The sequence below is a fragment of the Baudoinia panamericana genome (genome assembly GCF_000338955.1).
Source record: "Baudoinia panamericana UAMH 10762 unplaced genomic scaffold BAUCOscaffold_6, whole genome shotgun sequence".
In the NCBI taxonomy this organism is placed as follows: domain Eukaryota; kingdom Fungi; phylum Ascomycota; class Dothideomycetes; order Mycosphaerellales; family Teratosphaeriaceae; genus Baudoinia; species Baudoinia panamericana.
The window spans coordinates 1,210,244-1,237,241 of NW_006911262.1; the positions used below are offsets into that span (position 1 = coordinate 1,210,244).

At 53.6% G+C, this 26,998-nt stretch overlaps 20 protein-coding genes across 20 annotated transcripts; 11 read left to right on the plus strand and 9 right to left on the minus strand.

The window, feature by feature from the left end:
* Positions 1 to 565: 565 nt before the first annotated feature.
* BAUCODRAFT_34123 (uncharacterized protein) lies at positions 566 to 2,875 on the plus strand. The gene has a single exon (XM_007677966.1). The coding sequence runs from the start codon at positions 698 to 700 to the stop codon at positions 2,612 to 2,614; it is 1,917 nt and encodes a 638-aa protein (XP_007676156.1). The 5' UTR covers positions 566 to 697; the 3' UTR covers positions 2,615 to 2,875.
* A 90-nt stretch (positions 2,876 to 2,965) lies between these two features.
* Positions 2,966 to 4,055, minus strand: BAUCODRAFT_131253 (uncharacterized protein). Its single transcript, XM_007678466.1, has 4 exons — positions 3,615 to 4,055; positions 3,462 to 3,546; positions 3,188 to 3,357; positions 2,966 to 3,133 (listed from the first exon to the last, which is right to left on the minus strand). Exons 1-4 carry the CDS (start codon positions 4,010 to 4,012, stop codon positions 3,031 to 3,033), a joined length of 756 nt encoding a protein of 251 aa, XP_007676656.1. The 5' UTR covers positions 4,013 to 4,055; the 3' UTR covers positions 2,966 to 3,030.
* Positions 4,056 to 4,335: 280 nt separating this feature from the next.
* BAUCODRAFT_34124 (uncharacterized protein) lies at positions 4,336 to 5,052 on the minus strand. The gene is made up of 3 exons (XM_007677967.1): positions 4,865 to 5,052; positions 4,457 to 4,815; positions 4,336 to 4,403 (listed from the first exon to the last, which is right to left on the minus strand). Exons 1-3 carry the CDS (start codon positions 4,964 to 4,966, stop codon positions 4,340 to 4,342), a joined length of 525 nt encoding a protein of 174 aa, XP_007676157.1. The 5' UTR covers positions 4,967 to 5,052; the 3' UTR covers positions 4,336 to 4,339.
* A 153-nt stretch (positions 5,053 to 5,205) lies between these two features.
* BAUCODRAFT_39908 (uncharacterized protein) lies at positions 5,206 to 5,716 on the plus strand (the record flags this gene model as incomplete). The annotated part of the gene is made up of 2 exons (XM_007678008.1): positions 5,206 to 5,435; positions 5,491 to 5,716. Coding segments are annotated over 2 exons (456 nt in total), but the record flags the coding sequence as incomplete, so codon positions are not given.
* Positions 5,717 to 6,860: 1,144 nt separating this feature from the next.
* Positions 6,861 to 8,207, minus strand: BAUCODRAFT_487916 (uncharacterized protein). The gene is made up of 2 exons (XM_007678467.1): positions 7,958 to 8,207; positions 6,861 to 7,905 (listed from the first exon to the last, which is right to left on the minus strand). Exon 2 carries the CDS (start codon positions 7,899 to 7,901, stop codon positions 7,200 to 7,202), a length of 702 nt encoding a protein of 233 aa, XP_007676657.1. The 5' UTR covers positions 7,902 to 7,905; positions 7,958 to 8,207; the 3' UTR covers positions 6,861 to 7,199.
* Positions 8,208 to 8,328: 121 nt separating this feature from the next.
* Positions 8,329 to 9,628, plus strand: BAUCODRAFT_34127 (uncharacterized protein). Its single transcript, XM_007677968.1, has one exon. It carries the CDS (start codon positions 8,462 to 8,464, stop codon positions 9,137 to 9,139), a length of 678 nt encoding a protein of 225 aa, XP_007676158.1. The 5' UTR covers positions 8,329 to 8,461; the 3' UTR covers positions 9,140 to 9,628.
* Positions 9,629 to 9,665: 37 nt separating this feature from the next.
* Positions 9,666 to 10,550, plus strand: BAUCODRAFT_488137 (uncharacterized protein). Its single transcript, XM_007678468.1, has one exon. The coding sequence runs from the start codon at positions 9,806 to 9,808 to the stop codon at positions 10,499 to 10,501; it is 696 nt and encodes a 231-aa protein (XP_007676658.1). The 5' UTR covers positions 9,666 to 9,805; the 3' UTR covers positions 10,502 to 10,550.
* On the minus strand, positions 10,551 to 10,993 carry BAUCODRAFT_488138 (uncharacterized protein). Its single transcript, XM_007678469.1, has one exon. The coding sequence runs from the start codon at positions 10,887 to 10,889 to the stop codon at positions 10,599 to 10,601; it is 291 nt and encodes a 96-aa protein (XP_007676659.1). The 5' UTR covers positions 10,890 to 10,993; the 3' UTR covers positions 10,551 to 10,598.
* BAUCODRAFT_488133 (uncharacterized protein) lies at positions 10,993 to 12,167 on the minus strand. Its single transcript, XM_007678470.1, has one exon. It carries the CDS (start codon positions 11,862 to 11,864, stop codon positions 11,097 to 11,099), a length of 768 nt encoding a protein of 255 aa, XP_007676660.1. The 5' UTR covers positions 11,865 to 12,167; the 3' UTR covers positions 10,993 to 11,096.
* On the minus strand, positions 12,168 to 13,543 carry BAUCODRAFT_488132 (uncharacterized protein). The gene is made up of 3 exons (XM_007678471.1): positions 13,057 to 13,543; positions 12,793 to 12,993; positions 12,168 to 12,724 (listed from the first exon to the last, which is right to left on the minus strand). Exons 1-3 carry the CDS (start codon positions 13,293 to 13,295, stop codon positions 12,472 to 12,474), a joined length of 693 nt encoding a protein of 230 aa, XP_007676661.1. The 5' UTR covers positions 13,296 to 13,543; the 3' UTR covers positions 12,168 to 12,471.
* BAUCODRAFT_488124 (uncharacterized protein) lies at positions 13,544 to 14,427 on the minus strand. The gene has a single exon (XM_007678472.1). It carries the CDS (start codon positions 14,282 to 14,284, stop codon positions 13,793 to 13,795), a length of 492 nt encoding a protein of 163 aa, XP_007676662.1. The 5' UTR covers positions 14,285 to 14,427; the 3' UTR covers positions 13,544 to 13,792.
* Positions 14,428 to 14,854: 427 nt separating this feature from the next.
* Positions 14,855 to 16,684, plus strand: BAUCODRAFT_70153 (uncharacterized protein; the record flags this gene model as incomplete). Its single annotated transcript, XM_007678099.1, has 1 exon — positions 14,855 to 16,684. One exon carries the CDS (start codon positions 14,855 to 14,857, stop codon positions 16,682 to 16,684), a length of 1,830 nt encoding a protein of 609 aa, XP_007676289.1.
* A 229-nt stretch (positions 16,685 to 16,913) lies between these two features.
* On the plus strand, positions 16,914 to 18,096 carry BAUCODRAFT_488180 (uncharacterized protein). The gene has a single exon (XM_007678473.1). It carries the CDS (start codon positions 17,142 to 17,144, stop codon positions 17,778 to 17,780), a length of 639 nt encoding a protein of 212 aa, XP_007676663.1. The 5' UTR covers positions 16,914 to 17,141; the 3' UTR covers positions 17,781 to 18,096.
* On the plus strand, positions 18,097 to 18,805 carry BAUCODRAFT_488181 (uncharacterized protein). The gene has a single exon (XM_007678474.1). It carries the CDS (start codon positions 18,412 to 18,414, stop codon positions 18,769 to 18,771), a length of 360 nt encoding a protein of 119 aa, XP_007676664.1. The 5' UTR covers positions 18,097 to 18,411; the 3' UTR covers positions 18,772 to 18,805.
* BAUCODRAFT_488182 (uncharacterized protein) lies at positions 18,806 to 19,142 on the minus strand. Its single transcript, XM_007678475.1, has one exon. The coding sequence runs from the start codon at positions 19,070 to 19,072 to the stop codon at positions 18,839 to 18,841; it is 234 nt and encodes a 77-aa protein (XP_007676665.1). The 5' UTR covers positions 19,073 to 19,142; the 3' UTR covers positions 18,806 to 18,838.
* Positions 19,143 to 19,822: 680 nt separating this feature from the next.
* BAUCODRAFT_70175 (uncharacterized protein) lies at positions 19,823 to 20,559 on the minus strand (the record flags this gene model as incomplete). Its single annotated transcript, XM_007678103.1, has 2 exons — positions 19,823 to 20,209; positions 20,266 to 20,559. The coding sequence occupies 2 exons, from the start codon at positions 20,557 to 20,559 to the stop codon at positions 19,823 to 19,825; spliced, it is 681 nt and encodes a 226-aa protein (XP_007676293.1).
* Positions 20,560 to 20,833: 274 nt separating this feature from the next.
* Positions 20,834 to 22,714, plus strand: BAUCODRAFT_34133 (uncharacterized protein). The gene is made up of 4 exons (XM_007677969.1): positions 20,834 to 20,921; positions 21,024 to 21,064; positions 21,166 to 21,265; positions 21,319 to 22,714. Exons 1-4 carry the CDS (start codon positions 20,897 to 20,899, stop codon positions 22,500 to 22,502), a joined length of 1,350 nt encoding a protein of 449 aa, XP_007676159.1. The 5' UTR covers positions 20,834 to 20,896; the 3' UTR covers positions 22,503 to 22,714.
* A 196-nt stretch (positions 22,715 to 22,910) lies between these two features.
* On the plus strand, positions 22,911 to 24,967 carry BAUCODRAFT_122712 (uncharacterized protein; the record flags this gene model as incomplete). The annotated part of the gene is made up of 2 exons (XM_007678476.1): positions 22,911 to 23,424; positions 23,481 to 24,967. 2 exons carry the CDS (start codon positions 22,911 to 22,913, stop codon positions 24,965 to 24,967), a joined length of 2,001 nt encoding a protein of 666 aa, XP_007676666.1.
* Positions 24,968 to 25,303: 336 nt separating this feature from the next.
* BAUCODRAFT_34136 (uncharacterized protein) lies at positions 25,304 to 25,675 on the plus strand (the record flags this gene model as incomplete). The annotated part of the gene is made up of 2 exons (XM_007677970.1): positions 25,304 to 25,603; positions 25,647 to 25,675. A coding segment is annotated over exon 1 (212 nt), but the record flags the coding sequence as incomplete, so codon positions are not given.
* Positions 25,676 to 25,777: 102 nt separating this feature from the next.
* BAUCODRAFT_24457 (uncharacterized protein) lies at positions 25,778 to 26,230 on the plus strand (the record flags this gene model as incomplete). Its single annotated transcript, XM_007677818.1, has 3 exons — positions 25,778 to 25,807; positions 25,831 to 25,903; positions 25,944 to 26,230. 3 exons carry the CDS (start codon positions 25,778 to 25,780, stop codon positions 26,228 to 26,230), a joined length of 390 nt encoding a protein of 129 aa, XP_007676008.1.
* Positions 26,231 to 26,998: the final 768 nt, after the last annotated feature.

Here is a 26,998-nt window from a genome sequence, read left to right on the forward strand (position 1 = left end):
CGTCGCCAAGAAACGTCTGGTAGAAGGACTGCGAGGGCGATGTTTGCTGATCCAAGCCGACGGAAACAGTATGTTGATTCCAGGTACCTCTGTAGAAGGCTTGCCGTAGATATTCGAGGGCTAATGCATGTCGCCAGGTCGTAACGCGTGGGAAGGTCAGATGGAAACGTAATGGCAGTGCTCTAAGCAGCTCCAAAGCAGCTCCAGACCCAGTAGAAGTCGGAAAGATCTCACCTAACGAGGTGTAGACTGCCGTGTAGGGCGAGCGGCACATGGCATTCAACCCGGTCCCCACCCCGCACTGTCCCCGGCATTTTACGAGATTGCATGTGAGCCCGATAAGGTGCCGCTACGAGATTTAGCGGAGCGGACATTGCAAGGCGTCGTAGTATGCAGCAAAGAAGACAGAAATGGATGACCTAAATGCTCGGTGTAAACAGCGCCTCCACTGCGGAAACAGATCGGCAGTGTAGCAGCTTCCGCGCTGACATGCGCAAGCCGCACTACATGAGGATCCTCTCACTACTGCAGCTCCTCACCCTTCCGTCTGCTCAAAGCCTCGAATATGGGACGTAAGCTGCAGGCCGTTGCACCACTCACTAATGAGCATGACGGGCATATTTCATCGGCCGTTTAGAAGCACCGCGGAAGGCTTTCTGACATCGATCGGAAGGTCGTTGCCGGCGCCACAGATGCGATGCCGGGTCAGGAAAGGCGGAGACCAACTCGCATCAAGATCTGCGTAAGCACGCGACGCAATCGACAAACGCTCCGACTACGCGGGAATTGCCGATGCCAGATCTTGGTACGTTCTCCGGATAACAGTTTCTGGAACGGAGCTGGAATCCGTGTATCTGATTGTCTACACGCAATCGTTCGCGTAGGCGCCGCTTCGTCTCTGCGCTTCAGACGGGCTTTCATTCGTCGACTCGCTCGCTCGATCCAGGCTGCATTTGCGGCTGCTGTGGCGCAAAAGGCTATTCTGAGAACCCACACATGCAACCCGGCTCAGACGGTACACCGCCACGCGCAGCGGTTTGCCGGCGCTGACGTCTTGGTATGCTACGCGTCATGGCGTATTCCACTTTCGCAAGACCATTGCTACAACTCTCTTTCTTTTGATTCTGGTTTCTGTGGTTCCTGTTCCTCTCCCATTTTCACTGTTGTCGCAACATCCCCAGTCTTCACGAATATGCGGACATTCACTACTCTTGCCGTTGCGGCGACAGCCCTCAGCGCGAACGCAATTACACTGCTTGAACGACGAGATGGAACCGCCCTGCGAGTGGTCGAGCACGAAATAGAACGACGACAGATTAACAACCCAATTGCAAGAGACCAAGCACGGCTACGAAAGCGACAGTCCAAGACCGTCACGGAGAATCTGGATAACGAAGAAACGCTTTACTTCATGAATGTGACTATGGGAACACCGGCGCAATCGATCCGATTACAGATAGATACCGGCTCAAGTGATCTTTGGGTCAATGTGGCCAACAGCCAGTTTTGCGCACAACGAGGCAACCCATGCACTGTGTCTGGAACATACGCGCCTAACTCATCATCGACTTACCAGTATTTGAACGGCCAGTTCAACATCTCGTACGTTGACGGAACGGGATCGAGCGGCGACTACGCGAGCGATGTGGTCAGATTCGGTGGCGTCACGTTAAACCAACAGCAATTTGGTATTGGCTACACATCAAGTTCGCAAGAAGGTATCATGGGTATTGGCTACCCAATCAATGAGGCGGTCACTCAGTACAATGGCGACAGACCGTACTCGAACGTACCACAACACTTGATGCAGCAAGGGGCCATCAATACCAACGCCTATAGTCTTTGGCTCAATGACCTCGATGCTTCTCAAGGATCGATCCTGTTCGGTGGCGTCAACACGGGCAAATATACCGGCCAGTTGCAGACCCTGCCCATTATCCCGGAGTACGGTACCTATGCGGAGTTCGTCATCGCACTGACTGCGGTTGGTGCTAACGGAACTGTTGGCTCATTTGGCAACAATCTTGCCAGCCCTGCCTTGTTGGACTCTGGTAGCAGTCTAATGTATCTGCCTGATAACGTTGCAAACGCGATTTACAAGTCCGTGGGCGCGACCTACAGCGCTAGCCAAGGCGCGGCCTTCGTCGACTGCAATCTTGCCAACTCGCCCGGCACGATTGACCTCACCTTCTCCTCGCCAACAATCAGGATCCCCATGAACGAGCTTGTTATCGTCGCCGGAGTGCAAAACCGCAAGGAAGTCTGCATCCTCGGCATCAGCCCAGCTGGTGGCAGCACACCCGTACTTGGCGACACCTTCCTGCGATCTGCATATGTCGTCTACGACATTACGAATAACGAGATATCGCTTGCGCAAACGAACTTCAACAGCACGACAAACAACATTCTCGAGATTACGAACAGCTCAAGCATTCCGTCCGCGACGGCTGTGGCAAATGCGATCACGAATGTGGCCGTCCAGAGCGGCAGCCCGCGTCTGGGTGGCTTGACATCGACATTGACGTCGCAGGCCTGGGCTGCACCGACTGCTGCGCTTGGCTATGAAGCTGCGCTTTTGGCTGCAGTTGGCGCTGGTATGGCATACGCTCTGTAAAACAAATGGCACGCCGTAAGCGACCACGTTTGTCGATCAAGCAGCGAGCTTTGGCGTTTCATCATGGAAATGTGGCTATTTGTGCATAGCGCGGCATTGGGGTGTCTGGATCTGGTCATAGATGTGTTACGAACTGTAGATATGATGATTATATTAGCAGTGCCGCATGGCAGTGAGTATCAATCATCGCCAATGGCCTCCGCTCGACCCTTCAACTATGGCTAGCCTCTTTTAGTAGGCATCGTGATCCTTCGCACTCGCCTTCTCATGACAACATCCAGAAGGCAATCACGACCAAGGTGCCGTGTGATGACATCTCAGAGCCCCGGCGGCCTCTTGAACACTGACGGTTGGGCAGGGAGCCATATGGCCTGCGGCGTTTTCCCAATGACGGGCTTGAAGTCCTCTTCATCGTCTTAATCGCAGTCCATTGGGTCGACAGTGATTGGATTGCGGACCTTGCACGACTTGCATGCCTTAGAGGAGCAGCCACTCTTTGCCTTGGTCTCAGCCACGCTTCTACCTTTCGTCAGTGCGGGTACAGAACGCAGGTCCAGATATGAAAGAGCTTACCTCGCCTCCTTCTCTCTCGGCAACTGACCTCGCAGACGCTGGACCTGTGTCTCGCGGCCCGCAAGCCTTTCGCTGACACGCTCGTGCTTCTTGGTAGCCTTGTCTAGCTTGTCAGTGAGACCACTGTTGCTTATTTGCATAGCGGCAATGGTGCCGGTGAGGTTCTTAATCTATGACTTGAGAGCATCGATGTAGACTGCGTCGGCCATGTCTTTACCACCAGCCTGCGAGTAGTCAGTCACATGGCCACACGCAAACCGGCTTCGCAGATTACCTTTCCGAGTTGCTCTCTCAATGCTGCCTCCGCTGTCTTGTACGTTGCAAGCTCAGCTTTGACATCGCGCAACTGAGATTGCAGGCTGTCAAATTCAGGCGTGGCCACTGAGCCGTTGAGGTGAACAGTTTAGCCTCCAACTCCATGACATACTTCTGCAGAGTTGAGATCTGCTTCAAAAGCTCGATGTTCTGATCACCACCATTTTTGATATCAGCATTGTGCTTCGACGTGGGCACGTCTTCGTCCATACACAGCGCCTCATCCCGGCTGAGCGCTAGAAGAGACTCTAGCTCTTCGTTGCGCTTGCAAGCGGCCGCAAGCTTGCTCTTCAGCGAAACATCGGTAATGGCTGCATCGTCCGGGTCGCGCTGATCTCTGTGGTTGTCAGCGATACCGCTTGCACCGGAAGTCGGACTGCATTTGAGCGAGGCGTTCAGGCGAACAATCTGCTGGTCACGGTCTTCGACTTCGCTTTCAAGCTTCGCTACACGAGCAATTGCCGCCTTCAGCTCCGCGTGAAAGCCTTCCACAATGAGACGTTGTCCCATGGGTGTGATTACGTTATTGCTCGGGCTGGAGACTGAGTACTAAGATCGTCACTATTGTGGTCAAGGGTAGTGAGTGAGTTCGTAACGCTGTACTTCTGGTCCGATCGGTATGGGAGGTTGTAGATCAAGGCGAAAGACGTCTGCAGAATGGATATTGAATGAGGCCTTTCCGACCATACGAGCGATGGGTAAGTCACGCTACAAGCTCATAAAGAAATGATGAGAAGGAGGTCTTATATATTGGTAGAATTTAGAACGTATGAATGAAGGGTAGATAGGGCAATCTTTGAGATAATGATAGAGCTTTGGCAGAGGCAGTTATCATTATTACAGCGCCAAATTATAGGTGTAGTCGTCCTCCATATTCTGGCTGACCCATAACACAACCGAGCTGCAACACAGTTAGCGACCCGTTCTCACGTTGCCTAGCGTGCGCCGACTTACCTCAGCATAACCAACGCGTTGGCAACCACGTTCGCGACGCCGAACCACAAAGCAGGCCAGGCCGCTTCCTGCACCACGTATTTCAACACCAGAACCGTAACACTGCCTGCAAGCCCACCAGCCATGGCCGCAAAGCCGAGGAACAGCACCACTCTCGCTTTCCAGGCGACGCCGTCGCCGCTGTATGAGAAGCTGTCTGCGCTCAGGCGAGACTTGTCAATCATATTGATGATCAGCATCCCGAGCGCCGAGAAGATAGCAGGAATCCAGTCCACGCCGTTCATGTGGAAGTCGGACCCGTTGAGGTGGGACTTGGAGAAAGTTGCGGCGTCGATGAGGACGAAGAGGGCGATTGAGAACTACGTAGCGTTAGCGTGCAACCACGTCCCTAGTGTTTCTGCAGCATACCAGCGCTCCGGCGAAGTAGACGCCTGCTGTCCGCGTGTTGGCGCTGTTCAGCCATTGCGGCTTTGGGAAGCGGAAGAGTCGGTGGTTCGAAAGGTCTGCCATGGTAGCGGTGTCTATTGCACCTTACTTGGATTGGGTGAGCGAACGTTCTGTGACTCCACGTGCGCAATAGGAGAAGTGTCGCGTGGTGAAGCTGGTTACTTCTAGACAGCCTGCCTTGATGACGCCGCGCCAATCGGCCGCCCGCCGGCATCCACCGCCGGCTATATCAGAGCGTAGGCTTGATGTTCTTATAGTTGACTTGATATGTGTACGAAGTGCTTGTTCGACATACAGACGCGATGGCTGCCAACGTCGGTCTGAGTACGCCACGAGGGTCGGGTACAAGTGGATACGTGCAGCGAAACCTGTCTCATCTAAAACCTCGCGACAACATCCAACCATACCCTAAGGACGTGGACAGCATCAAGCACAGGCAGCGGCAACCTGACAAGGAGATACTGGAGCATGATCGCAAACGGGAGATCGAGGTCAAGGTTTTCGAGCTGAGGGATAGGCTGGAACACCAAGGGTACGCGACATTCTCTTCTGCGGCACCGAGATGGAATGGAACTAACGGACGGTAGCGTTGATGAAGATGAGATCGACGAGCAATGCGACGCTCTGCGTAAGACACTCGAAAGCTCGAAAGCCACAAGAGGGCTGGACACGCGGAGCCTGAAATCGCATCAGGTGCATGAACTGGCTAAAGCTAAGATCGAAGAGGATCAGAGACTCAGGAAAGCGCTGGGTATTCGAGATGATTACGAAGAGGGCAGTCATTGGGAAAAGCAGAAGGAGCGAAAGCTCGAACGCGAAAGGGAGGTGGCGAGAGGTGAGCCGCCGCCACGGGCAAAGGCTGAATATCACGATCGGGATTGAGTTGACGCGACGAACATTACGAATGAACGATATCATGCTAGCGAGGAGTTGGCGGTTAACTGGCTATCGGTACACATGGCTGCTCCCACCACCATCGAGATATGGCACGCACCGCATACGCCTATTGCACTCCTTTGACGTCCTCCGAAATTGGGATTATTCAGCCTCCCGTCAGTTTCGATCATGGAGCTGTAGCAAGTTCTCTGTGGTGTCAACACGATTATGGCATTATAGAGTACACATGGTTTCCAGTCTGAGCCGAGATGGTAACCTTGGGATGGACCATCAAGTCTCGCACCTTCCATTTTCGGCAGTAGCGAAGGTTTGAAGGTGCTCTAAGCCCTAGACGATCCACAACTCCGCACCTGAGCGTGACTTCTACGTCACCGGACACAGGGCTTTATGAACCAGTCACGGTGACCGCGCTCCTTAAAAAAAAAGCAGTACAAGAATGGCGGCAGAGGAAGTCTTCAATATCTGTGAGCTTCGTAAAGCGATCCTGCTTCATTTTTCGCTGAGATGGTTCGGACTGGCACCACGGATGTGTAGAGAGCTCGATGCCACCATCACTACCGCTCGCCGAGTCAAGCAGACGTTGTGGCTCGAGCGCGTCCCTCCGAAGCGTGCTACGTGGCGGGCGCAGACTGTACCTGGTTGGGTCGGCAAAGATGGTGAACCAATCACTCGACTGCTCCTCAACTCTTTCATTTCAATGTGAGTGTTCCGTGAGATTCTGACCGTATTGGGAACTAATGGTAACGTAGAGCTCACGAATTTCGTGTGGAGTTCCACAGACGCTGGCATTCGATAAACTCCGCAACCCTCGCGCCTCCAGGTCGATACAGTCATCTTGGGCGTACAGCTCACCTAATCTTCGGCGGCTCATTCTATCCAGAAGCTGCGCGCCGTTTCTGGACAGATGCAAGACGGTAGCGATGGGAATCAGGAGACGTCCGGCGAGATATGCCTCGCTAGGAAGACAGTCGATTGTGCACCTTCCCTATTATGCATCGATGTCAGTAAATTGCCCCAGTGGATCAGGCCGAGCTGTCGAGGTTCTGTCAGTTTGGGACATGTCGATTCTGAGAACCATACAGGGTCCGGCTGCGGGACCTCGTTGATGCGGCCACTCAAACATGAACCGAACAATGCAGAAGATCACTGGTTGGGAGGTGATGAAGGAAATTGCACAGCAACGTCTCTTCCAATGCCAAGGAAGCACGAGGTCGGCAGGCAACGAAGTCCCGGTCGGCCTCTGTTTCCCGGTACGCACAACACGGCGAACCGGTACCAGTCAAGGACGAAAGTGACTTCAAGCACGAATGCTTCAGCAAATCTGTCGAGTTCCGTCATTATTGGAGTTGGAGGTTCGGGGAGCCGAGTCCTACTTACGCCGGGCATGGAATCGCAAGCGTCAGGATTCCACATTGTCCCAAAACATCAACGTGCCACCATCCGAGATTCTTCCTGCCGCTGAGGATGAAGGCATACACCCTCCATCTACATAATCTACTTCATGTTCAAACCCACAATTTCGGTAGAACGTATTCCTCCCGGGCCCAGCAATAACACTGCACCCCACACCATCCTTCTTCGCTTGCGTGAAGCCCCACGCCACGAGGTCACGTCCATATCCTTTGCCACCGCACGCCGGATCAACAGCCAGCAGATCTAGGTGCCAAACATCCGCTCTGCTTCCGGTATGCTGGCCGTCTGCGATAGCATGCAGCTGGTTGATTTGCTTCTCGCTTGACGGCTCAATGGCTCTGTTAGGCCACAAGAAGGACTCGACATAGTTGTAATAGTCCGTAGCACGTGTATAAGCGGCAGTGGTCAGGGTACGTGGCACAGGTTTTGAGCGCTTGCGGTGCCAAAGCGCCGTACCAGTGATTGTTCCCTTCTCATCATCCTCGAATGAGACCAGGATAAGATTGTCCACTGGACCACGCGCATAGGCTTCTCGTAGCTTTCGTAAGAAGTACAAGTACATGTCATTTGGGTACTTATCCCTATATGGGTGCAGAAACTCGCCCAGCTTTGGTCGGTCTATGAATGCTCTGGCCAGCATATGCGACACTGGCAGAAGTTCGTTGTTAACAGCCTCTCGCACTGGCATCTTGCTGTCGAAACGTGAGCGAGGCTTGCAAGAGTGGGTCCGTGGAAGAAGGATACGTTCAAGGTGGAGATCTTAATAACTGTGTTCGTAGCCGCAGTCCGGATATTATCGGCGGAGGCTCAGTACAGAGGAAGCCAATCAAGCAATACCAAGAGTGCGACTGTCAGGCCTGCCTAACAAGAGGTGGAATCACAGAACAGTGACTCACGACAAGCAAAGCTCGGCGGGTCGCGAAGAACAGGCGATACGACAAATACAGCAAAGCAGTCACGGGTTCACGTAGCTTTCTGTTGCTGAGCATTCTCGACTCCTACTACGGAGGCGGTAGGAAGCGGTATCACGGAGACCCGGAAGAGTGTATGGTACAGGGGACATGGCGGACGTTCTGGATAATTTCTATTTGTTCCAGCTTGACTGTACATGTATCGAGCCCGCCCGGATGCGGGCGCAAGAGGCGGCCGCTAGCGTCGCCAAACGCGCAGCCAATCATTGGTGGTCCAGCTCTAGAATAACCAATTGGTCTTCGGCGATGAAAGTGCTTCTGGCATTGCAGGGCGAGGATGGGCTGGCTTTGGTCGTCAGACTCGCCGCCAGCACCGCATCCAACTAAGCATCGTGAAGCTGAAGTGGTGGAAAAGCCACAGGAAACAGCAAAGTTCGGATTGACAAGCGAGCAACGGAACCGCATCTTCGGGCAGTTCGCACGACAACAAGAGAGCAGTGGCAGCACGCGCGATCAGAAGGCTGACGAGGAGCTTGATGCCTTCTTGAAGTCACTGGAAGCGCCTGGTTTCGCTCCCCCTACGACACAAGAAACAGCAAGGGATGGCACACCTTTACCGGCGAAACATGAGCGACTGATGCCAGATGGCTCGCTCAACATCCACCCTATGGCGCTGTATCCGGCAACAATGTCTTGTCGGCAAGCGTTCGATCAAGCATTCTATTGCCAGTCTTTGGGTGGAAAGTTCAACGACCTTTACCGCTTTGGCCATTTGAAGGATTGTAGCGAGCAATGGGGCGCCTTCTGGTTCTGTATGCGAACAAGAACGCTACCGAGTCAGGACAAGGAGGGCATGATTAGAGAGTATTATAGGGCTAGGGACGAAAGGCGAAGGAATGAGAACAAGGGCAATAGTGAGGATATCTGGGAGCTCAGGACTAAGCCTGTAGAAAGGGCGTTCTGGAAAGACCCAGACGCTGATGATGATGGACATGACGTGCAAGTAAAAGAATGAGGTTGCAAGTCGATCTAGCATAAGCGGACCGTGATATGCACTCTGGAAGCATGCGCTTCGCGCGACACATGTCACGCTCGAAGAATGCGCTAACCAGTGAGGCAATCTTCGGTCGACAGGAATCAGGCTATTGCCATGGAACACATCCTGCGGTACTGCTCATTGGCCTAACGTGCTGAATCCGTTCATCAAGAGAGCGACCGAAACGGAATGGAGCCACCGTGAAAGCAAGCGGACTGGTCCCATAGCGACATTGCCTGGTCATGTTCCTGTACAACCGAGAGCATCTTGATCAAGTGCACCCTCATCAATTGTGATATAAAGATTATGTACGGACCAAGGATGGGATATGAGGAGGGTGGGACAATGTAATGTGAAGAGTGAGAAGTCTCCACTCGTACTGTATCATACCTCTGTACACGCCGGTTGGTCGACTGCAGTCTAATCCAGGCGACTCCTATTGTCAATCGACATGACTATCTCTTGGCTACACGTACTTTCCAGAAACATTGCTGTTTCCCTATAAGGCTAGCGCGCTTTTCATGCACGTTTGTGATTTTCCACAATAATGCCACAGTATTGGTACATGATGATACTCGGGCAGTTAGCCGCGAGTCAGTCTTTATAGACGGGCTGATGCCTGGGTGATAGAGAGTTGCGTGGGACATGGAGCGGACCATCAGTCGTTCAGAACTGCACTCGCCGGAAAGCACACCGGAACCGGCTCCGGATGATGAGGTTGTTGCACGCCTACAACAAGGACTTGTTGAATTCGACTACCTTCCGCACGAGCGTGATATAGCGGCACTGATCGATGACGATGTCGAAGGACAGCTCGACTTCCGCCTCTTCGCCACACCTGGAGACGCGGATCCTACGACCAAGATTCGGCTACGATCACCGACACCGCAATTGTACGAAGCAGGCTTTGTGAACTCGCAACGGCCGAGAACGTGTTATTTCGCAGATGCTACGAACAAGCAACAATACGAGAGTGTATCTATATCCGGCGAGCAAGTCAAAGCAATGTCGCAAAATCCATGGCCCGGCTATGCGTACGAATGGAAAGTCCTCCATCTCCCACCATCAGGTCAGACACGACAAGCGCGAGCTCTCTGCGAGCCCATATTTAGCAAGCTGCTGGGTAAGGATCTACCAGATTCAACCAGACGCAAACGCCTCGGCAAGAAGGCCCGTATCAAACTCCGATCAAAGCTTGCAGTTTCCCGACAGAAGGCCGAAACGCAAAGGATCGACATTGAAGCCCGTGAGCTTGCTGAGCGCGTCAAGCGCGCAAGGAAGAATCGCGACAAGAAGCTGAAGAAGCGTGCACGTGACAAGGCTAAGAAGGCTGAAGGCTGATGACTTCCGACCGCCAGGAGGTGAGATGGTCCGGCTAGTCCCAGTCTTCATATTGCTCTTCTGCGGCTGCCTCTAATCGAGCATCACTCGTCCTCATCTACGCGAGAATTCTGGACAACCAAGGTCCTGGATGCGGCGAACGTAACCTTGATGTGGCCTCGAACAACGTCCGCGGAGCATCCTCACTCTGGTGCAGGTAGATCATGTCGCCAACCACTGCCAGTGTGTCTGCGACGAAGTGCTGGACCTGGCATATCGTTTTGTCCTGCGTGTGACGTGCCCAACGAGCCTCATAAGGCATGATCTCAGCCATAATTTCTTGGAAGCTCTGCAATTCGAAGTCGTGGGCGACCATGTAGAGTCTTCCCTTGGATATCTCGCAAAGCATGTTCCAGATCGTCACCCATGCAAATGCGCAAGCTGGATTCGTGGTCTCGCTCAGCGAGGAGACACCACTTGTCTGGTCTAACAGCTCGACATTACTCCTGTTGGCGGACAGACGCCTTCCAAGAAGCCCGAGTGCGGCCAAAGCCTCGAGCGGCGTGATCAGTCCATCACGCAAACCCACGTCGCGAAAGAGACGTGGCTGGTGCTCTTAGCCGTACCTTAGCAGTTTCTCGAGCACGGGAAATCCATTGTTGAAACGCGAGATCTGCAACCCGACAACATCGCGTATCTCTTCTATACCGATCTCCGGGGCGACAATCGACATCATAATGTCCATGCCTTTCCGCCGTTGGCAGAAGACCCTTGTGCGGCACTGTGGGCAAGTATTCGTCTGCTGTGGCTCGAAGTCATTGATTGAGGCGGGCTTGAACCATTGCAGTGCGCACTCACGGCACATGTAATGCTTGCATGCCGCGAAGCGGATAGGTACCGTGTCCTCATCGTCGTACGCTTGCATGCAGACCGCGCATTCCTGATCGTCGTCCTCGGTGAGCGTTGCTATCAGAGCCGTTATTAGGCGCTGACTGAACGTGGGCCAGTCCGGTAGGGCGCTCTGGGTGTCCATCCGGGAGCTCTTCGGGGAGCTCATGGTAGGCTGCTGACTTTGCTCACTATCGTCTTGCTGGACGGCGTGTGCAACCGGAACGTTGCCGGCTGCAGCCACTGAGATTGTCTGCACTTTGTCTACCGATGTGTCTGACGGTCTCAGACCCAAGAGTTCCTGGATAGAATACACTCGTTGTGTCTGCACCAAGTCACGGCGCTGCTCCGGTCGTTGATTCCGTTGCGCTGCAAGCACAAGGGAGCGGAACTCAGATGTCCGGTTCCGGGATACCTGGATGGTGATCCTGATTAGGGACATGGGTGCGGCGAAGTGAGACATCTCCGGTTGCTGAATGGGATACTGCTGCTGCATAGGCTGCTGCGTGTGGTGGCTTGCTGTGGATTACGACTTGGTATTGACTTCGTATTGTCGAATGCGTGTAAGACAGATGGCAGGTGTTGGTAAAGTATTCAGGACTTCACAAGTCAGGATTGCAAGTTGAGCAGAGGTTGTGTTTGGGAGAAAGGGGATAGGAAGAACAGGGCGTTTCTGCGCCTTTTGTGCTGTGCTGGTGCCATTTTGCTGACACCATTGGTTCCAATTTCGCAACGAGACGGCATAAGCAGATTCCATAACGAGACGCGTAGGAAAGCTCACCAAGACTATGCTCGCCCTGCTTCACGCCAGGCAAATATAAGAACAGTCCATAACGGGACTAGTAGAAAGCGTAATAAGGGAATTGGCCCCCAATCAAGCGGGAGGAAAGAGTGAGCGTGGCCAACGCGCAGCGCTGAGGTGTACTGTGCATATGCTGGCCAAGCGCCGTATTAGGCGCGAGTCGTTGGTATGTAAATGCACCCGTTGTCAACCGTTGTGCTGGTACTGACGGTTGACCTGCGAAAGATAGCTGATGGATTTGGCTCCGGTCATTGACGCTGACACATGAAGCTTCACCGAGACATGGATATGCATGGAGACTCTATCTCGTTTTCTTGCTGTGCAGCGACTTGTCGTAGTACTCTGGGTAGCTGGTCTTGTAGCCGAGGACGTATCCACCGAACCACTTGCCTACGAGCACGCCGATCGCGTAGCTAACCGGATGAGCAATCCAAGCCGGTCCCGGCAGAGCCAGGCTTACTTCAGCAGCATCGAGTAGCAGCAAGAGCTGGAAAGGCGATGGACTCTTGCCTTGTACCCAGCAGTCATCGAGATATTGGTAAAGGTTCCGGAAGCTATCGGTGTCGTGGTTAGCATATAAGCCTGGAAGTCTTAAGCGGAATGACGGTGCGGTGTTGCGTACAACTTCTCGTTGGGTCCGTAGGCTTCCGGATCGTTTGGCGAACTTCGAGGAGACACATCAGTGGAGAATTCGATCTCACATGGCCCTTCGTGTGTGTCGTCGACTCTGAACGTGTGCCGAGCTCGTGCCGGAATATGCACTGGCTGCGAGTCAGAGGAGGACACAGTACTGTCCTTACCCTCAAGCGTAAAGATGTAGCGGCTTCACGTCCAGTCAGCGCTGATCACTCCTATTCTCAAGGTGCGATGGGTTCTTGCTCCGTACCCTTGCTTGACGTAGAAGTACTCGTCTTGGTACCAATGCCAATGGTACGGAGGCGTCAGCAAATTCTGATCCTTGGGTATCTTTTGCAGTGCTGTAGGTCTGTGCGTAGTTTGGATTTCAAGCACACTTCTGCCCTGCGGCGGTTGCACCCAACGTGTAGTGCGTAAGCCGTTATACTGAGACAACTCGTCTAGCTTGGCGACATTGCTGCGCCGGACGTGAAAGCTTTGGGACGACATTGTAGATAGCACAAGCGCATATGTTTCTCTCGAATATCTGCGAAGAGTACGGACGCAACAGTTATTACATAGATTTCGTTGGTCAAACAATGGGAAAGGTCTGGAGACGCAGTGGTGTCAGACAGAGCTTGGACAGTCAGGATGCGGAAAGCGAGACCCAAGACTATTGCACCCCACACTCAGGTCACGCCACCAACAACGACACTATCAATGCTAGGGCGGGAGGGCAGGTCGTGGCAAGCCAATGCTTCTTCACTTTCACAGAAGGTTTCGATTCCTTCGTGTGAACGACGAGACCTGAACTATGTAGGTGGTCGGGCAGCTTTCGTTGTCGATAATCCTCGAATCCTGTTCAAGTGCACAGCTGGCCATCGCAAAAAGGCGTGAGCAGGCTCCGATACGCAAGCCACCGGAGCTGAACGGCCCGTGATTTTCATTTACCTCCTTCTTGATACCTCCGCCTCGCCAACCACCACGTTGACCCGATGTAGTTGTAGTTAAAGATCGTGCTCAATCTCCCTTGATGCGGTCAATGCCTCCCTTATGCGATCCCAGGCAGCTTTCTCGGGTGAGATGAGTTGAGAATTTTCGAGATCGAGTCTGTACTCCGCCAGCAGTCCTAGAGCAATGACATTCCTGACTTGATACTCTGTGGTAGATGGTGCTGCCTCTGGAAGGGTACCGACAGCATGCTGGGGGTCATGCATCGCTTGTGACGGAAGTGTTTCTGCAATTGCGGCGAGCGAAATGTTTCTATAAGGTTCGCAGACGCGTGCTATCTCCAGCTCGCGTTGGGTGGGCGTAAGTTCCTGTGTCTTATAACAATACTCGCCCAGCGACATGCTGTAGGACACTCTATCTGACCCCACAGTGCTCCCGCCTTCAAGGCTGTTGTCCATCGCGTGTCGCTCAATTTTTTGACTGCTATGGTGAGTTGACGGTTCGCCTTGAACGGTATGGCAAAAGGTCCGAAAGGTGAGAACGGTCATTCAAGTATATTGTCGAAGCGGCACATACTTCGGTGGAAATGGGTTTGGTTGGAATGATGAACGGGAGAGAGGTCAATGAATGAGACCATGATCCGCGTCCTTACTCACATGAAAATCCACTCGAAGAATGTACGCCAGTCAATGCGGCGTGTTGTCGTCGGTGCTTTTGCTGGTAGCTGGCAGGACCTAGGTTCGAATCGAACGAGGACGGCAGACCTTGCTAAGACAATGCTGTCTCATGCACGCGACGTGGAACAGTTGGATACACTCTCAGCTTGTGGATTGAATGATTCACCGACTCGTATGTGGTTTTAGGGCAGGAAGCAACCAGGACGGGAGTTTGAAGCTTTCAAATGCTGTCATTGGCTGGCTTATTAATCTCGGCTATTCTCCAGTTGACCGCATACGGATAATGCAGCACTCTAACATGTCCTTGTTCTCGCCATTAACATGCGCGCCTATACACGGTAACGACAGCATGATACCCGGCGGCGGCGATGGGTTGCTTGACATTGTCCGATAGCGTCGATGTTCTCCGGCGCAATGTCGCAAGCAGTATACTCCCAGCAGATGGTGCAATCTCCTGCGACACCCAGCACCTTGGCTCCGCGCCGCGACTCGCTCGAACTCGCCTCGCTCGCCTCTTCCGACCACAATGGCCACGCACGTGAGTCATTCGAGTCTTCCGAGGCTGGCATATCATCATCGCGCAAGTTGTCGTTAGAAGAAGCCGAGAATGGTAGGCCTGTACCACAGCGCCGAAGCTACTCCGTCTCCAGCGCCTTCGACTTCAACAACGCACTCTTCCCGTTGTCCGCTTCGGGCGATGGTTACGCAGCACTAGGCACGTCAAGCACGCCGAACTTCGATCTGGGAGGCCAGCAAAGTCTAGAGAAGCACAAGAGCTTGACGTTTCTGAATGGCTTGTCGCTGGTGGTAGGCTTGATCATAGGCTCTGGCATCTTCTCTAGCCCTGCTAGTGTCAACAGCAACGCAGGCTCGCCAGGCGCAGCATTGATTGTTTGGGTGGTGTCAGGTGTCCTGGCCTGGACTGGTGCAGCAAGCTATGCTGAGCTTGGCGGAGCAATACCGCTCAATGGAGGCGCGCAAGTCTACCTGAGCAAGATCTTTGGTGAATGGGCTGGCTTTCTGTTCACCTGGTGTGCTGTCACGGTGCTCAAGCCAGGCTCAGCAGCCATCATTGCAATCATCTTCGGCGAGTACATCGTCCGGGCGATCATTGGTGCAGACGCACTGGATGCTAGTCCTTGGATTAATAAAGGCGTTGCACTACTTGGCTTGCTCCTTGTAACGGCAATGAATTGCGTCTCGACAAAGCTTGGAACAAGAAGTGCAGACTTATTCATGTTCTTTAAGTTCGTGGGCCTACTTGCCATAACCATCTTTGGCATTGTTGTCGCCGCCACTGGCTTCGCTTACGATAAAGATGCGCTATCGCAGACCTGGAAACACACCAACTGGTTCGAAGGCACATCAAACTCATCCTCAAGGTGGGCCGTCGCGCTCTATGCTGGTCTCTGGGCTTACGATGGCTGGGACAACACCAATTACGTCGTGGGCGAGATGATCAATCCAGGCCGTGACCTCCCACGGACCATTCACACATCGCTACCGCTGGTCATTCTCGCCTACATCCTTGCGAACCTCTCATACATATTTGTACTGCCAGCCGACGTCATCAACAAGTCGAACACCGTGGCTGTTGCTTTCGGCCAAGTCGTGCTCGGCCGCATGGGATCCATCATGCTCGCCCTTGTGGTGTCTGGATCCTGCTTCGGAGCCTTGAACGCCACAACTTTCACTGGCGGCCGACTAGTCTACAGCGCGGGCAAGGAAGGCTATATTCCGTCCCTCTTTGCCACCATCGGCGTTGCTAGAGCGAAGCAATACCGCGTTCCGCGCCGAAACTCACGGACTCGCCGCCTTACACGCTTTCTAGCGGATGATCAAGGCTTCTTCGCCACACCCATCTACGCAATGGTGCTCAACTACTTCCTCACCGCAATCTATATCATCATCGGCGACTTTGCGACACTAACGACCTTCTACGGCGTCGCTTCGTACCTTTTCTACTTTGCCGCGGTTGTCGGCCTTATCACGTTGAGGATCAGGGAGCCTGAGCTCGAGAGGCCGTACAAGTGCTGGATTGTTACACCAGTAGTATTCTGTTGCGTCAGTTTGTTCCTTGTCAGCCGGGCGATCTTTGCGAAGCCAGGTCAGGCCTTAATAGTGTTCGTGTTCATAGCCGCGGGTGTGCCGTTGTACTGGTGGCGCGTCGGCTGGAGGAAGGCTGGCAGCGGACGAAAGCGAGGCGATAAAGGTGGCGAGAATGAAGGTTGGTGGCGGTTTTGGCGGCGATGGGGACGGAGCGGGGGGTAGTTTGTCGTAGACTTCCGTTGCAGTATTTCTCCTTGTTGCTCGCCTAGGTCCTCCCAATGGTTTTACCAGCCTCATTACCCGCGTCACAGAATGACGTGCTTATAGTCTCACCTGATCTGGTGTCCTGGAGTGGCGCAGTGTAAGACTGCCGGCATCTAACAACGAGCTCACCTGTCTCAATATTCCGAAGTGTTGCATATTACGGTGTGATACCAAAGCGCTTATGTGATCTTTGGCATAGGCTTCCCAGGTGCGCCACGATGTAGACCTCGTGTTGCTCTTATGTCAGTGACGTCCAAGCGCTCAATTGACCGAGCACATCGGGCGGAGACGATGGCGTCCGATTTTCGTGACGGCAACAGTCTCGCACGTAGCGAAACGACATCAAGTTATTCAGCTCACGTCACCATGGGCATTAAGATGCCAGGCCCTCAAGATCTGGCGAGAAGTAACAAATATGACTGACGCACTCCTTCAGCTTCAATCGCGGTCATTGTATCTAAGGAGTCTCGAGCAGCAAGATACCAACGATCTGGTCCACCTCTTCCGTATCACAGAGAACTTGAGGCTGTTCACCGAAGAATACAAGAAGCCTTTCATCGTTCCCGGTGATCTGACAGCCGCGCTGGAATCGCACAGTCAGAACCCATCAGCAATCGGCAAAGCCTACGCCGTGGTACCACACATCGGCGGACCAGCTATCGGCTGGATCGTTGTCCGATACCTTGAGTCCACGCTGCAGGCTCCCTTTTGCGCAGTCTTTGTATCGGACGAACATCGACATGACCGGATCGCCGAAGTTTTCTTCATGATGTGCGAATACGCGCTTGAGCAACTACGCCATGACAACATCCAATTCCGTACGGGAGGATGGCATCAGGATCCTACGCGGAAGTCGGCTGGAGATTATGGCATGTCAATGACAGGTGTGCTTAAGCGCCAAATGCTCATAAGGAAGGGGAGCCAGGTTCTGGATTTGTACGAGGTTACGAAGACTCAGTGGCCAAGTATCAAAGAGTCTACCGAGGCTTGGTGGGCTGCTTCCGTTATGGATGCAAACCCGGCTTCAGAGGTGAAGAAGGAGCAAGGCCCATAGAAGAGATGTCCTGCAATGGTGGACTGGAGGATTGCTCCCGCTCATTGTCATAGTATAGAAACGTAGGACTCCGCCAAGTCCGCATACATTGTGCTTCACAGCTTGAGCAACATCAACGCTGCCACATCGTTGCTGGAATCGTGGAGGTATCATAGACCAAGAGTGCTGCTTCTTCACAGCATCAACTTCGTACGAAGGGTCGGTAGCTGCGGCGTGCATGTTCTGGCGAGCCAAGTCTTCATGCGACGAGTTCGTCAAGATTAGGGAGGTGACACAGGCACTCGCGACACAGGCACATAGGTGCATGCTGTGATCGCAACTCATGTCCATCCACGCCACGAATTACTAGTTCGAGCCGGTACGTAACTTCCATTTCTTGATAGTCACCCAACCTAAGGACGGCGACCACATCCGAACAATTACGCGAACGAAGCGAGACGTGTCGATATGTCGTCCAGTGAGAGACGTTACATAGTGGCTTCTTAGCGACGAGCATCGTGCCAGCTCGAGTGGGGCACCCATCCATGAGTCGTCAGTGCTCTGAGAAATCACCACTGTTGCGAAGATACGCGAGAGCTTGACGCCAAAGGCACCCTGAAACTGCCCGAGGGTCCCGTCTGGACTGATAAGCATGACACCGTTCCAGCGGCGTACGGCACGCCAGGTCTCCCTGTCAGTAGACCAACGAGGCAGCTGCTTCGCTTTAACATTGATGATGAAGCTGCTGACACAGTGCAGTCTGTTGTGGGCAGATAGCAGAGAAGCATCAGGACTGAGTTGCCACACGACGGTGGTGGAGTGCACGACGGTGGCGGTGGAGCTATTTATTGGCTCTGCAATGCATGACCACGGCCTGAACGGTGAGGCGCATGCTGCGCGCAAAAGGGATCTTTGTACGAGGCGTCGTCTCTGTGCATCACCGGCACTGTGCCGAATGGTCCATACGGCCCAGGCCCGTCAGTCTCCTCATAGGGCCGAGTACGAGTTGTAACGGAGGCGGCCAAACCAAGTAAGGACAGGGAGATAGCCGCGTCATGTTTAGGAAGGGCGGGAGTCTGTTACGGCGTTGTTGGCAGTACTGGCTGCCACCACGCTTCTCGCGAACCGGGCCGTGCTTGTGTGACCGGGGCGGTGGATGCTTCCGCAAGGTGAAGGTTGTCTTGCTCATTGTCTTTGCTGAGCGCTGAGTCGCCGGTTGTGTATCGCGCTTGCGAAATGGAATTGGCTAGGTGTCTTTCTGGCTCTAGGAGTGCTTCTCTCGGAAGTGATCGAACAACCGTACAACAGCTCATGTGTCGAGCTCACATTCGATAGCACTACTGTGCGTCGTCAGCAGAGTGACAAAGAAGAAAGGGCTGCGAGACATACCGTACCTGAGGGTGTAGAGGCTTTTCGCAAAGACGCGAGGGAGGAGATATTCCGCAGAAAGATGCGGTGCAGTGGCTCTGACACAGCTCGATCCTCCATTGATTAGCTAAAATAGCAGCCTCGTCATCGCCGGCAACAGTGACTGAGTTCGATGTTATCCATTGGTGTGTGATGAGTACCCTCCACGATCGCGTTACCCGAGTCTCACACAACGGCGTAACTGCTCAACGGTTCGAGCACTCAGTGGCGGCGCTATTCCTTGCCGCGCTAGATCTTGATAATTCGCAACGGCGAAGCGCATGACATCGAGAGGCCTGAGTTGGCGCATGACATGCAACATGATCTCTGGCGGCAGTCTAAGAAGTGGAAAAAGAGCCGGAATTCGAGTTTGTGTAGTTATGTACGCGACTCGTGGTTGCGAAAGCGCTGGCGCAAGACCATGAGCATGCAGCAGCGGGTAGTTTGCAAAAACGAAGTTGATAAAGGACTCGGGTGGTAGGAGATCCACAATATCCAGAATCAGCTCGGCAGGTAGATGGTAGAAGGGATGCTGCGGAGTGGCCGGAAGTGGAGCGACCTGCATACCGGTAGCGTCGCGCTCAAAGGTTGTCGCGTCCCTTTCCGCGTTAGAGGCCATACTGGTAGTGATACTGAGGTAGAAGCTGTCCTTAGGATCAATCTGCGTGCGGCTTTCCGATGATAAACAGCCGTCTCCACACGGTGCCGGAAAGACTCCAGCTGCCAACTGCAAGGGCCGCGAGATAGACGGCAGTCAAACCCAGTGACCAGGGAATCGCATTCGCCACGTAAGGGTCGAGTATCAGTTCCACATCAACAAGTGGTGGCTGTTGCATGAGTGACTGGTTCGTTGTGAAGAAGTCCGCCGCCGACTGAGTTCGAAGGAAGAGCAGGCTCTCGGAAGATTGACCGTCGAATGACGATACCTGTTTGACTCCGAGAGACTGTTGCGCATTCGAGTATGTTGCCAAAGCCTGGATCAACTGAGGTTCATCGAAAACATGCGAGATGTTATAGATGTTGAGGCGCAGGTTTGTTGGTTGCTACGTCGACGTCAGCAGATGCTGTTGCCTGATCACGCAGGCCGGCGTTTACCCACAGTAGCCACCCAGCAGGCTCGCACTTCGTAACGCTGCTGTTGGTTCAGACCTCGTAGTAGGTACCAGGCGTCGGTACCTAGCGGCAAGGCTTCGCTGGGGAATGCAACTGGAAGTGACGTCCGTATAGATGGCTTGTTGGGGCCTAACGAGCTAAGCTGTAGGGCATTGAGTGACGGTCCAGAGTCTGGCAAGCCAACAGCAGCAGGTGCAGCGAAAATGACCTTTTCTGTGTTTGCAAAGGTTGCTTGTACCAGTAAGGCAAACAAGGAAGCCAGGCACGCCAGAAGATTCATTGTAGCGGTACGGCGATGGTTGGGGTTAATGATTGGCAGCCTTCCGAGTGCATACTGGTTCTCTGCTTACGATACAATTACCCAGAACTGCTGGTGCTGCTTCAAAGGTTTTAGTGTATCCTCGATCAGCCTTCGTTCAAATGTACTCGACAAAGGGAGAGGTGGAAGGTGGCCCGTGCGAAGGGTCTAGCGAACCCCCACCAAAGCACCCAAACACTCGCCAAAAACACGGAAACATCGACGCGCTGGTTTACGCAAGACTCTCCATCCACCACAGTCACCCATCTCCTGACAAGACTAACGACAACAACCCCACCACCAGCACCGAATCGGCAGGATGAGAGAAGTCATCAGTTTGAACGGTAGGCACATCTTTGACTCCTGAAGGCAGCCTCACGCGCCTGACCGCCTCCACCGAGCAACGCCTTCATATACAAGCACACACTGACAATGGACGCGTTCAGTCGGCCAGGCCGGTTGCCAGATTGCGAACAGCTGCTGGGAGGTCAGTGATATTCCGTGAAGAGCACATGACTGGGCCATTCGAGCGTGACACGAGTAGTATACGGGTGCCTTGGAGATAGACACTGACAGCGAGGTTAACAGCTGTACTGCCTCGAGCACGGCATCCAGCCGGATGGCTACCTCACCGAAGAGCGCAAGGGCAATGATGACCAAGGCTTCTCCACCTTCTTTTCGGAGACGGGTAAGCGATGCTTGAACGATATGCAGCCGATCAGTGAGCTCACAACCTCGCAGGCAACGGCAAGTACGTTCCACGTACCATCTACTGCGACCTTGAGCCCAACGTCGTCGATGAGGTCCGCACGGGCACCTACCGCAGCCTCTTCCACCCCGAGTACATGATCACAGGCAAGGAAGACGCCTCGAACAACTACGCGCGTGGCCACTACACGGTCGGCAAGGAATTGATCGATCAAGTGCTGGACAAGGTTCGACGCGTTGCCGACAACTGCTCCGGTCTACAAGGCTTCCTCGTCTTTCACTCCTTCGGCGGCGGTACCGGCTCCGGCTTCGGTGCGCTGCTCATGGAGCGTCTGTCTGTGGACTACGGCAAGAAGTGCAAGCTCGAGTTCTGCGTCTACCCAGCACCCCAGGTCGCCACGTCGGTCGTAGAGCCGTACAACTCTATCCTCACCACGCACACCACCCTCGAGCACAGCGACTGCTCGTTCATGGTCGACAACGAGGCCATCTACGACATCTGCCGTCGCAACCTTGGCATTGAGCGTCCCAACTACGAGAACCTCAACCGCCTAATCGCTCAGGTCGTCTCCTCAATCACCGCCTCTCTCCGCTTCGACGGCTCGCTCAACGTTGACCTGAACGAGTTCCAGACCAACCTCGTGCCGTACCCGCGTATCCACTTCCCCCTCGTGGCCTACGCTCCAATTGTCTCCGCTGCCAAGGCTGCCCACGAAGCCAACAGCGTTCAGGAGATCTCCATGTCTTGTTTCGAGCCAAATAACCAAATGGTTAAGTGCGACCCTCGTAACGGCAAGTATATGGCAACTTGCCTACTCTACCGTGGCGACGTCGTGCCAAAGGATACTCACCAGGCTGTCGCCACACTCAAGACCAAGCGCACAATTCAGTTCGTGGACTGGTGTCCAACTGGATTCAAGCTCGGCATCTGCTACCAGCCGCCGCAGTCCGTTCCCAACGGCGATCTCGCCAAGGTCAACCGGGCCGTCTGCATGCTGTCCAACACCACAGCCATCGCCGAGGCGTGGTCCGCCCTCTCGCACAAGTTTGACTTGATGTACAGCAAGCGTGCCTTCGTGCACTGGTATGTCGGTGAGGGTATGGAGGAGGGCGAGTTCAGCGAGGCCCGTGAGGACCTTGCAGCGCTCGAGCGTGACTACGAAGAAGTTGCAGCCGACTCTGCGGAAGGTGATGATGGCGCCGAGGCCGAGTACTAAGCAGGTTGTGTGCTCCTGGGCATGAGGCCGAGTATGGGATCGGCGACAGTATGTGAATCAGCGTTGGCGCGTTTGGCGCCTCGAACATGCATAGGCTGAGAATGTGCTTTTCAGGGACATTGACGCGGTTGTCGAAGGCGGTTGCACAAAGACTAGCGAGGAGGCAGCCCGATATAGCACGACTTGGTAGTCTATTGCAAGACAGTGGCGCGCTAGTCGCGCCTGTAGCATTGCTATGAGCTTCCACCTGAAGCTCGAAGACCCATCCCAGTCGCTTCGTGGTGGGGTCAACCAACTTCATGCATCCACACATGTACTGACCGTATGATAATTGCACACTAAAGCACGCGTGGCCAGCGCATCGAGCAACAACCAATTGGCTAATGAGGATGCGTCAGTAAAGCCTCAATGGAAGGCCAAGCTTCATCTAGTCCATTGTACCGACACAAGCGTTTTGCTTCACCGCGAGCTATCCGCCTACTATATCTGCAGCCGGCATTTCGCTTCGAAGAACCCATCGAAGTGACCCTTCGACAGACCTTACTCCATGCTCTTGATGATGACTACGAAGCGTTGAGCTATGTATGGGGTGCTCGCAAAGGCACCATCTCTATTACCTGTGACGGAGCGGCACTACTCGTGACACCAAACTGCGAGACAGCATTGCACCGTCTGAGGCACAACAACCGCGTTCGAAGTTTGTGGATCGATGCTATCTGCATCGACCAAGAAGACTCGGCCGAGTCTCTTGTCGAGCGCAACACGCAGGTTGCAATGATGGGCGAGATATACTCGAAGGCGCAGCGTACTTTCTGCTGGTTGGGCGCAGGTTTCGCATATACTGGTGAGGTCGTGCGTCACTTGGTCCGCATTGGTGAGTGTCCGTCGCAGAGAGGAGTGGCGAAGTTAATGGAGCTCGAACGTAGGCCCTCCGTGTGTCTTGCGAACAGATTATGTGTCAGTCTAACCGTCTGCTAGAGAAGCTGCTGAAGCACGGTGATATTGACGAAGAAACATCTTGCCTTGACCATATCTTCAATCATCCATGGCACCGCCGAATCTGGACAGTACAGGAGGTGGCCTTCTTACAAAGTTGTGAAATCGTGTGCGGCAGCTCTTCCATACCATGGACGTTGTACTCGTCAGCAGCAAAATTTCTAATTTTCGAACAGTTCATCGAGAACATTGCTCTAAGCGCTGCGACAAGCATGGCAAGTATCGACATGCGAAACGTCTTACGCGATTACCTGCTCAAGGGATCTGGTGCTGGCATTGCAGATGACTGGCTTCCTGAAGACCGTCACCATCGACAGGTCACCTTTCTGACGTCGGCAATGGCCGAAGGAAATTTCATGCAGGCTACTGACCCGAAAGACAAAGTCTACGGCTTGCAAGCGGTGTTTGCCAGTTTGGGCGTCGAGCTCCCCGCCGTGGACTATTCCAAGCCAGTCACCGCGGTATATACGAGTGCTGCTGTAGCCATGATCTCGTGGTCCAGAACGCTGAAGGTCCTCAAAGACGCGTGCAGTGTGCATCGGCAGCATGGTCTGCCCAGCTGGGTGCCTGACTGGAACGACTCCGAGATCAGGCTGTACGTGGCAGATGGTGACGCAACAAATGGGTCCCGGACGGCTGATGCATCGGTGGCGGCCCTTTGTCCAGAACTTGGAAAGCTGCACGTTCGGGGGAAGAGGGTTGGTAAGGTTGTCACAGGCAGCGAGGGCGGCATCCTGCTGCGTTTCCCAACGCGTACATCTACGGAGAGCCTTGCGATCCTTGCGAAGGACGAAACACGAGCTGTGGATGACGTTGACTTTCTACGGCTCCTGATCGAAAAAATACAACTCTTTCGTCAGCTTCTGAATACACTCTCCTCGAAATCTGTGCTGTGTGGCGGCGAAGATGCAGTCGATGTCTTCTTCGACCTACTCTGCCTTCAAGAGGCGACCGAGCACCGCAGTATGTTCCAAGATTTCATCGACCTGTTGACTTACCCAAAAAGCAGCTACGACCTCACGTTCGGCAAAGACTTAGCAGAAGACTGGATAGCTGGCGACACAACGAACGCGCTGAATTGGACTGAAGAGCTGACGCAGTGTGCTATCATCGTAGCTTCTTTGATCTCAAGAACGATTCAAGACGGCGGGAGAAGCTTGGAAGCGCACGACGCCTTCCTCGACCTTGTGAAAGATATGTCGAGCAATCTAGCAGACCAGGCTATCTTCACCGTTCAGGTGTCGGACGAAGACCCGACGGTAACACTGGGTAAGACTTTCTACACAGTGCAAGCTGGCGACTCCGTAGTGTTGCTCGAGGGCGCAGAGTGGCCTTTGGTTTTGAGGCCGTCTGGGTTAGTTTGGTCGCTTGTCGGGCCCGCTTTCGTCCTCGATATGATGGACGGAGAGCGATGGCTTGACAGTCAAGACGGTGAAAGTGGCGACCTGCAAAGCTTCGTTCTGGTGTGATCTCGCTCTCATCGCTTCTAACCGATGTCGGGAGAATTAAACTGCCATGCAGACGATGAGGCCAAAGTGCACTATGAGTCTTGCCACCTTCTTGTTGATCAACATTGCTCTTCAGTAGTCATCCTTCATGAAGACAGTCCGTAGTAAACTGGTAAAGATGGTGCTTACTTGCTAGGCATGGACGGCGTTCTGAATGGTTGACTCCACGTTGTAAGAGAAACACGAGCGGAGCCCCTCGAGCCTCAAGTGACTTGACATAAGCGATCGTGTAAGCATCCATCCAATTAATTACCCGTCGTCCGCGCGGCCTAATGTTCCTCAAGCTATCCGCAGCAAGTCACCGTACATCTAGTCGACGACCTTCCAAACTCGTCGTACGAGACGGAGAAGAACGACTTTCTCAATACGTTCCTTGACAGCGTTGATGGAAGCTATTGCAGCTACAGCGCATACGGCATTACAGGCAAGGGTCCGACTATCGACGCAATCTATCCAGACAATCGCCCTGGAGGCCCCCCAGGACAGCGAGGGTGCGGCACGCATAACCTGCTACGGGTCATTAGCATCTTATATAATGAGTAAGATATCAAGCTACCTATGCCTTACACGCAACGCCAGTCCAACGAGCGCATGTAAGCGTTCCTCCCCTGACATCAGAACCGTGCTGACGCGAGAGCAGGAAGCTTGGCTTCCAAGGTCACAGCATTTTCGTCTCCAGCGGAGATTAGGCCGTGGGCTCTACTCCTTCCTCGCCTACTGACAACGCTTGCCTGGGACCCAAGAACAGCGTCTACAACCCGATCTATCCGGATGGTCGTCCCTACCTTACGGTTATTGGCGGTACGATGCTATACACCAATCAGACTGTCCTTGACCGTGAAAGCGCTCTCCGCCTCAACCTTACCCAAGCAAAGATCGTGCAAGGCTCTGGCCCGAGTAAGTTGAACAGCAGCTCATACTCTCGAGGTCGACCAAGACATGAGTAACCCTCCTGATCGTCGATTTCAGCATACCCTACGTACCAATGGTTCGGTTCCGCTGCTGGCTTCTTGGATGTGCCGTCCGCACGAAGCTCGCTTACTTAAGGAGTGGAGTCTAACCCATACTAGCAATGACTTTACGCCTCCGGACTACCAAAAGTCGGCGGTAGAAAACTATCTTGCCCACCGCAACGATAAGAGCACACCGTACTGCACCGCCAATGCCAACGCTTCGAATATTGGAGAAAATGGCGGCCTCTGCGATATTGCTGAGCGGGGCTGATGTTTCTGCGAACGGCGTGAACCTCTTGATCCACGGCGATTTTGCGGAGCACCACATCTGTGGCACCAGCCTGTCAGCGCCTACTTTCGGTTTAAGTATCACGGATCAGTGAGACAAGAACAGCAATTGGGAAAGGTCCAATTGGCTTTGTAAATCCGTTTTTGCGCCAACGTACGTAACAATGGAGTACATGTCCTCTCTTTTCAGCGCAGAAGCTAAGTGAGACACGTATAGATCCTGAGACGCTGAACGATACCGCGAACGGCTCGAATCCAAACTATGGTGGTCCAGGAGTACGATGGCTGAAGATGTTGTATGAAGGCTTCTGCTGACCCTGACGACCTAGTTCACCGCTCCTTTTGTTCCAAAAGGAGGGATCCGCAAGTAGCCCCATGTCACGAAGGCACGGTCAATAATATGAATGCTAACATGACGCTTCACAAAGTTACCGGTTTCGGCACGCCGAACTACCCCAAGATGCTTGCGTTGTGGCTAGGCTTGCCATGGAACCAGTCAAACCAGGCGGTGCTGAACATCAGCATTTGCAGTGTCCAGAGAGGAATAAATGGCGTAGAGACTACCGAGTTGAGATGGTATGGCAGCGTAGCGCATCAGCGTCAATACCTTCGTACCAAGCGTAGGTACTATGGGAGTCCAATCAATGCAGTCCAGGGGGCGTATATTACTGCCTCGATCTTTGTACTCGTTGTGGCTTTCTGCTTTGCGTGCCGTAGCGATGTCGAAGGTCTTGCAATGCATGGCGAGCTG

Coding starts and splice junctions, on each gene's coding strand:
- BAUCODRAFT_34123 (XM_007677966.1), top strand. CDS start 698: ATGCCGGGTCAGGAAAGGCGGAGACCAACTCGCATCAAGATCTGCGTA.
- BAUCODRAFT_131253 (XM_007678466.1), bottom strand. CDS start 4,012: ATGGGACAACGTCTCATTGTGGAAGGCTTTCACGCGGAGCTGAAGGCG. Junction 3,547..3,614: donor CAGATCTCAACTCTGCAGAA/GTATGTCATGGA, acceptor TGAATTTGACAG/CCTGCAATCTCAGTTGCGCG. Junction 3,358..3,461: donor TGAGAGAGCAACTCGGAAAG/GTAATCTGCGAA, acceptor CTCAAGTCATAG/ATTAAGAACCTCACCGGCAC.
- BAUCODRAFT_34124 (XM_007677967.1), bottom strand. CDS start 4,966: ATGGCAGACCTTTCGAACCACCGACTCTTCCGCTTCCCAAAGCCGCAA. Junction 4,816..4,864: donor TCTACTTCGCCGGAGCGCTG/GTATGCTGCAGA, acceptor AACGCTACGTAG/TTCTCAATCGCCCTCTTCGT. Junction 4,404..4,456: donor AACGCGTTGGTTATGCTGAG/GTAAGTCGGCGC, acceptor ACTGTGTTGCAG/CTCGGTTGTGTTATGGGTCA.
- BAUCODRAFT_487916 (XM_007678467.1), bottom strand. CDS start 7,901: ATGCCAGTGCGAGAGGCTGTTAACAACGAACTTCTGCCAGTGTCGCAT.
- BAUCODRAFT_34127 (XM_007677968.1), top strand. CDS start 8,462: ATGGGCTGGCTTTGGTCGTCAGACTCGCCGCCAGCACCGCATCCAACT.
- BAUCODRAFT_488137 (XM_007678468.1), top strand. CDS start 9,806: ATGGAGCGGACCATCAGTCGTTCAGAACTGCACTCGCCGGAAAGCACA.
- BAUCODRAFT_488138 (XM_007678469.1), bottom strand. CDS start 10,889: ATGCTTTGCGAGATATCCAAGGGAAGACTCTACATGGTCGCCCACGAC.
- BAUCODRAFT_488133 (XM_007678470.1), bottom strand. CDS start 11,864: ATGCAGCAGCAGTATCCCATTCAGCAACCGGAGATGTCTCACTTCGCC.
- BAUCODRAFT_488132 (XM_007678471.1), bottom strand. CDS start 13,295: ATGTCGTCCCAAAGCTTTCACGTCCGGCGCAGCAATGTCGCCAAGCTA. Junction 12,994..13,056: donor TACTTCTACGTCAAGCAAGG/GTACGGAGCAAG, acceptor CTGGACGTGAAG/CCGCTACATCTTTACGCTTG. Junction 12,725..12,792: donor TACGGACCCAACGAGAAGTT/GTACGCAACACC, acceptor CGACACCGATAG/CTTCCGGAACCTTTACCAAT.
- BAUCODRAFT_488124 (XM_007678472.1), bottom strand. CDS start 14,284: ATGACCGTTCTCACCTTTCGGACCTTTTGCCATACCGTTCAAGGCGAA.
- BAUCODRAFT_488180 (XM_007678473.1), top strand. CDS start 17,142: ATGACTGACGCACTCCTTCAGCTTCAATCGCGGTCATTGTATCTAAGG.
- BAUCODRAFT_488181 (XM_007678474.1), top strand. CDS start 18,412: ATGACACCGTTCCAGCGGCGTACGGCACGCCAGGTCTCCCTGTCAGTA.
- BAUCODRAFT_488182 (XM_007678475.1), bottom strand. CDS start 19,072: ATGAGCTGTTGTACGGTTGTTCGATCACTTCCGAGAGAAGCACTCCTA.
- BAUCODRAFT_34133 (XM_007677969.1), top strand. CDS start 20,897: ATGAGAGAAGTCATCAGTTTGAACG. Junction 21,065..21,165: donor TTGCGAACAGCTGCTGGGAG/GTCAGTGATATT, acceptor CGAGGTTAACAG/CTGTACTGCCTCGAGCACGG. Junction 21,266..21,318: donor CACCTTCTTTTCGGAGACGG/GTAAGCGATGCT, acceptor ACAACCTCGCAG/GCAACGGCAAGTACGTTCCA.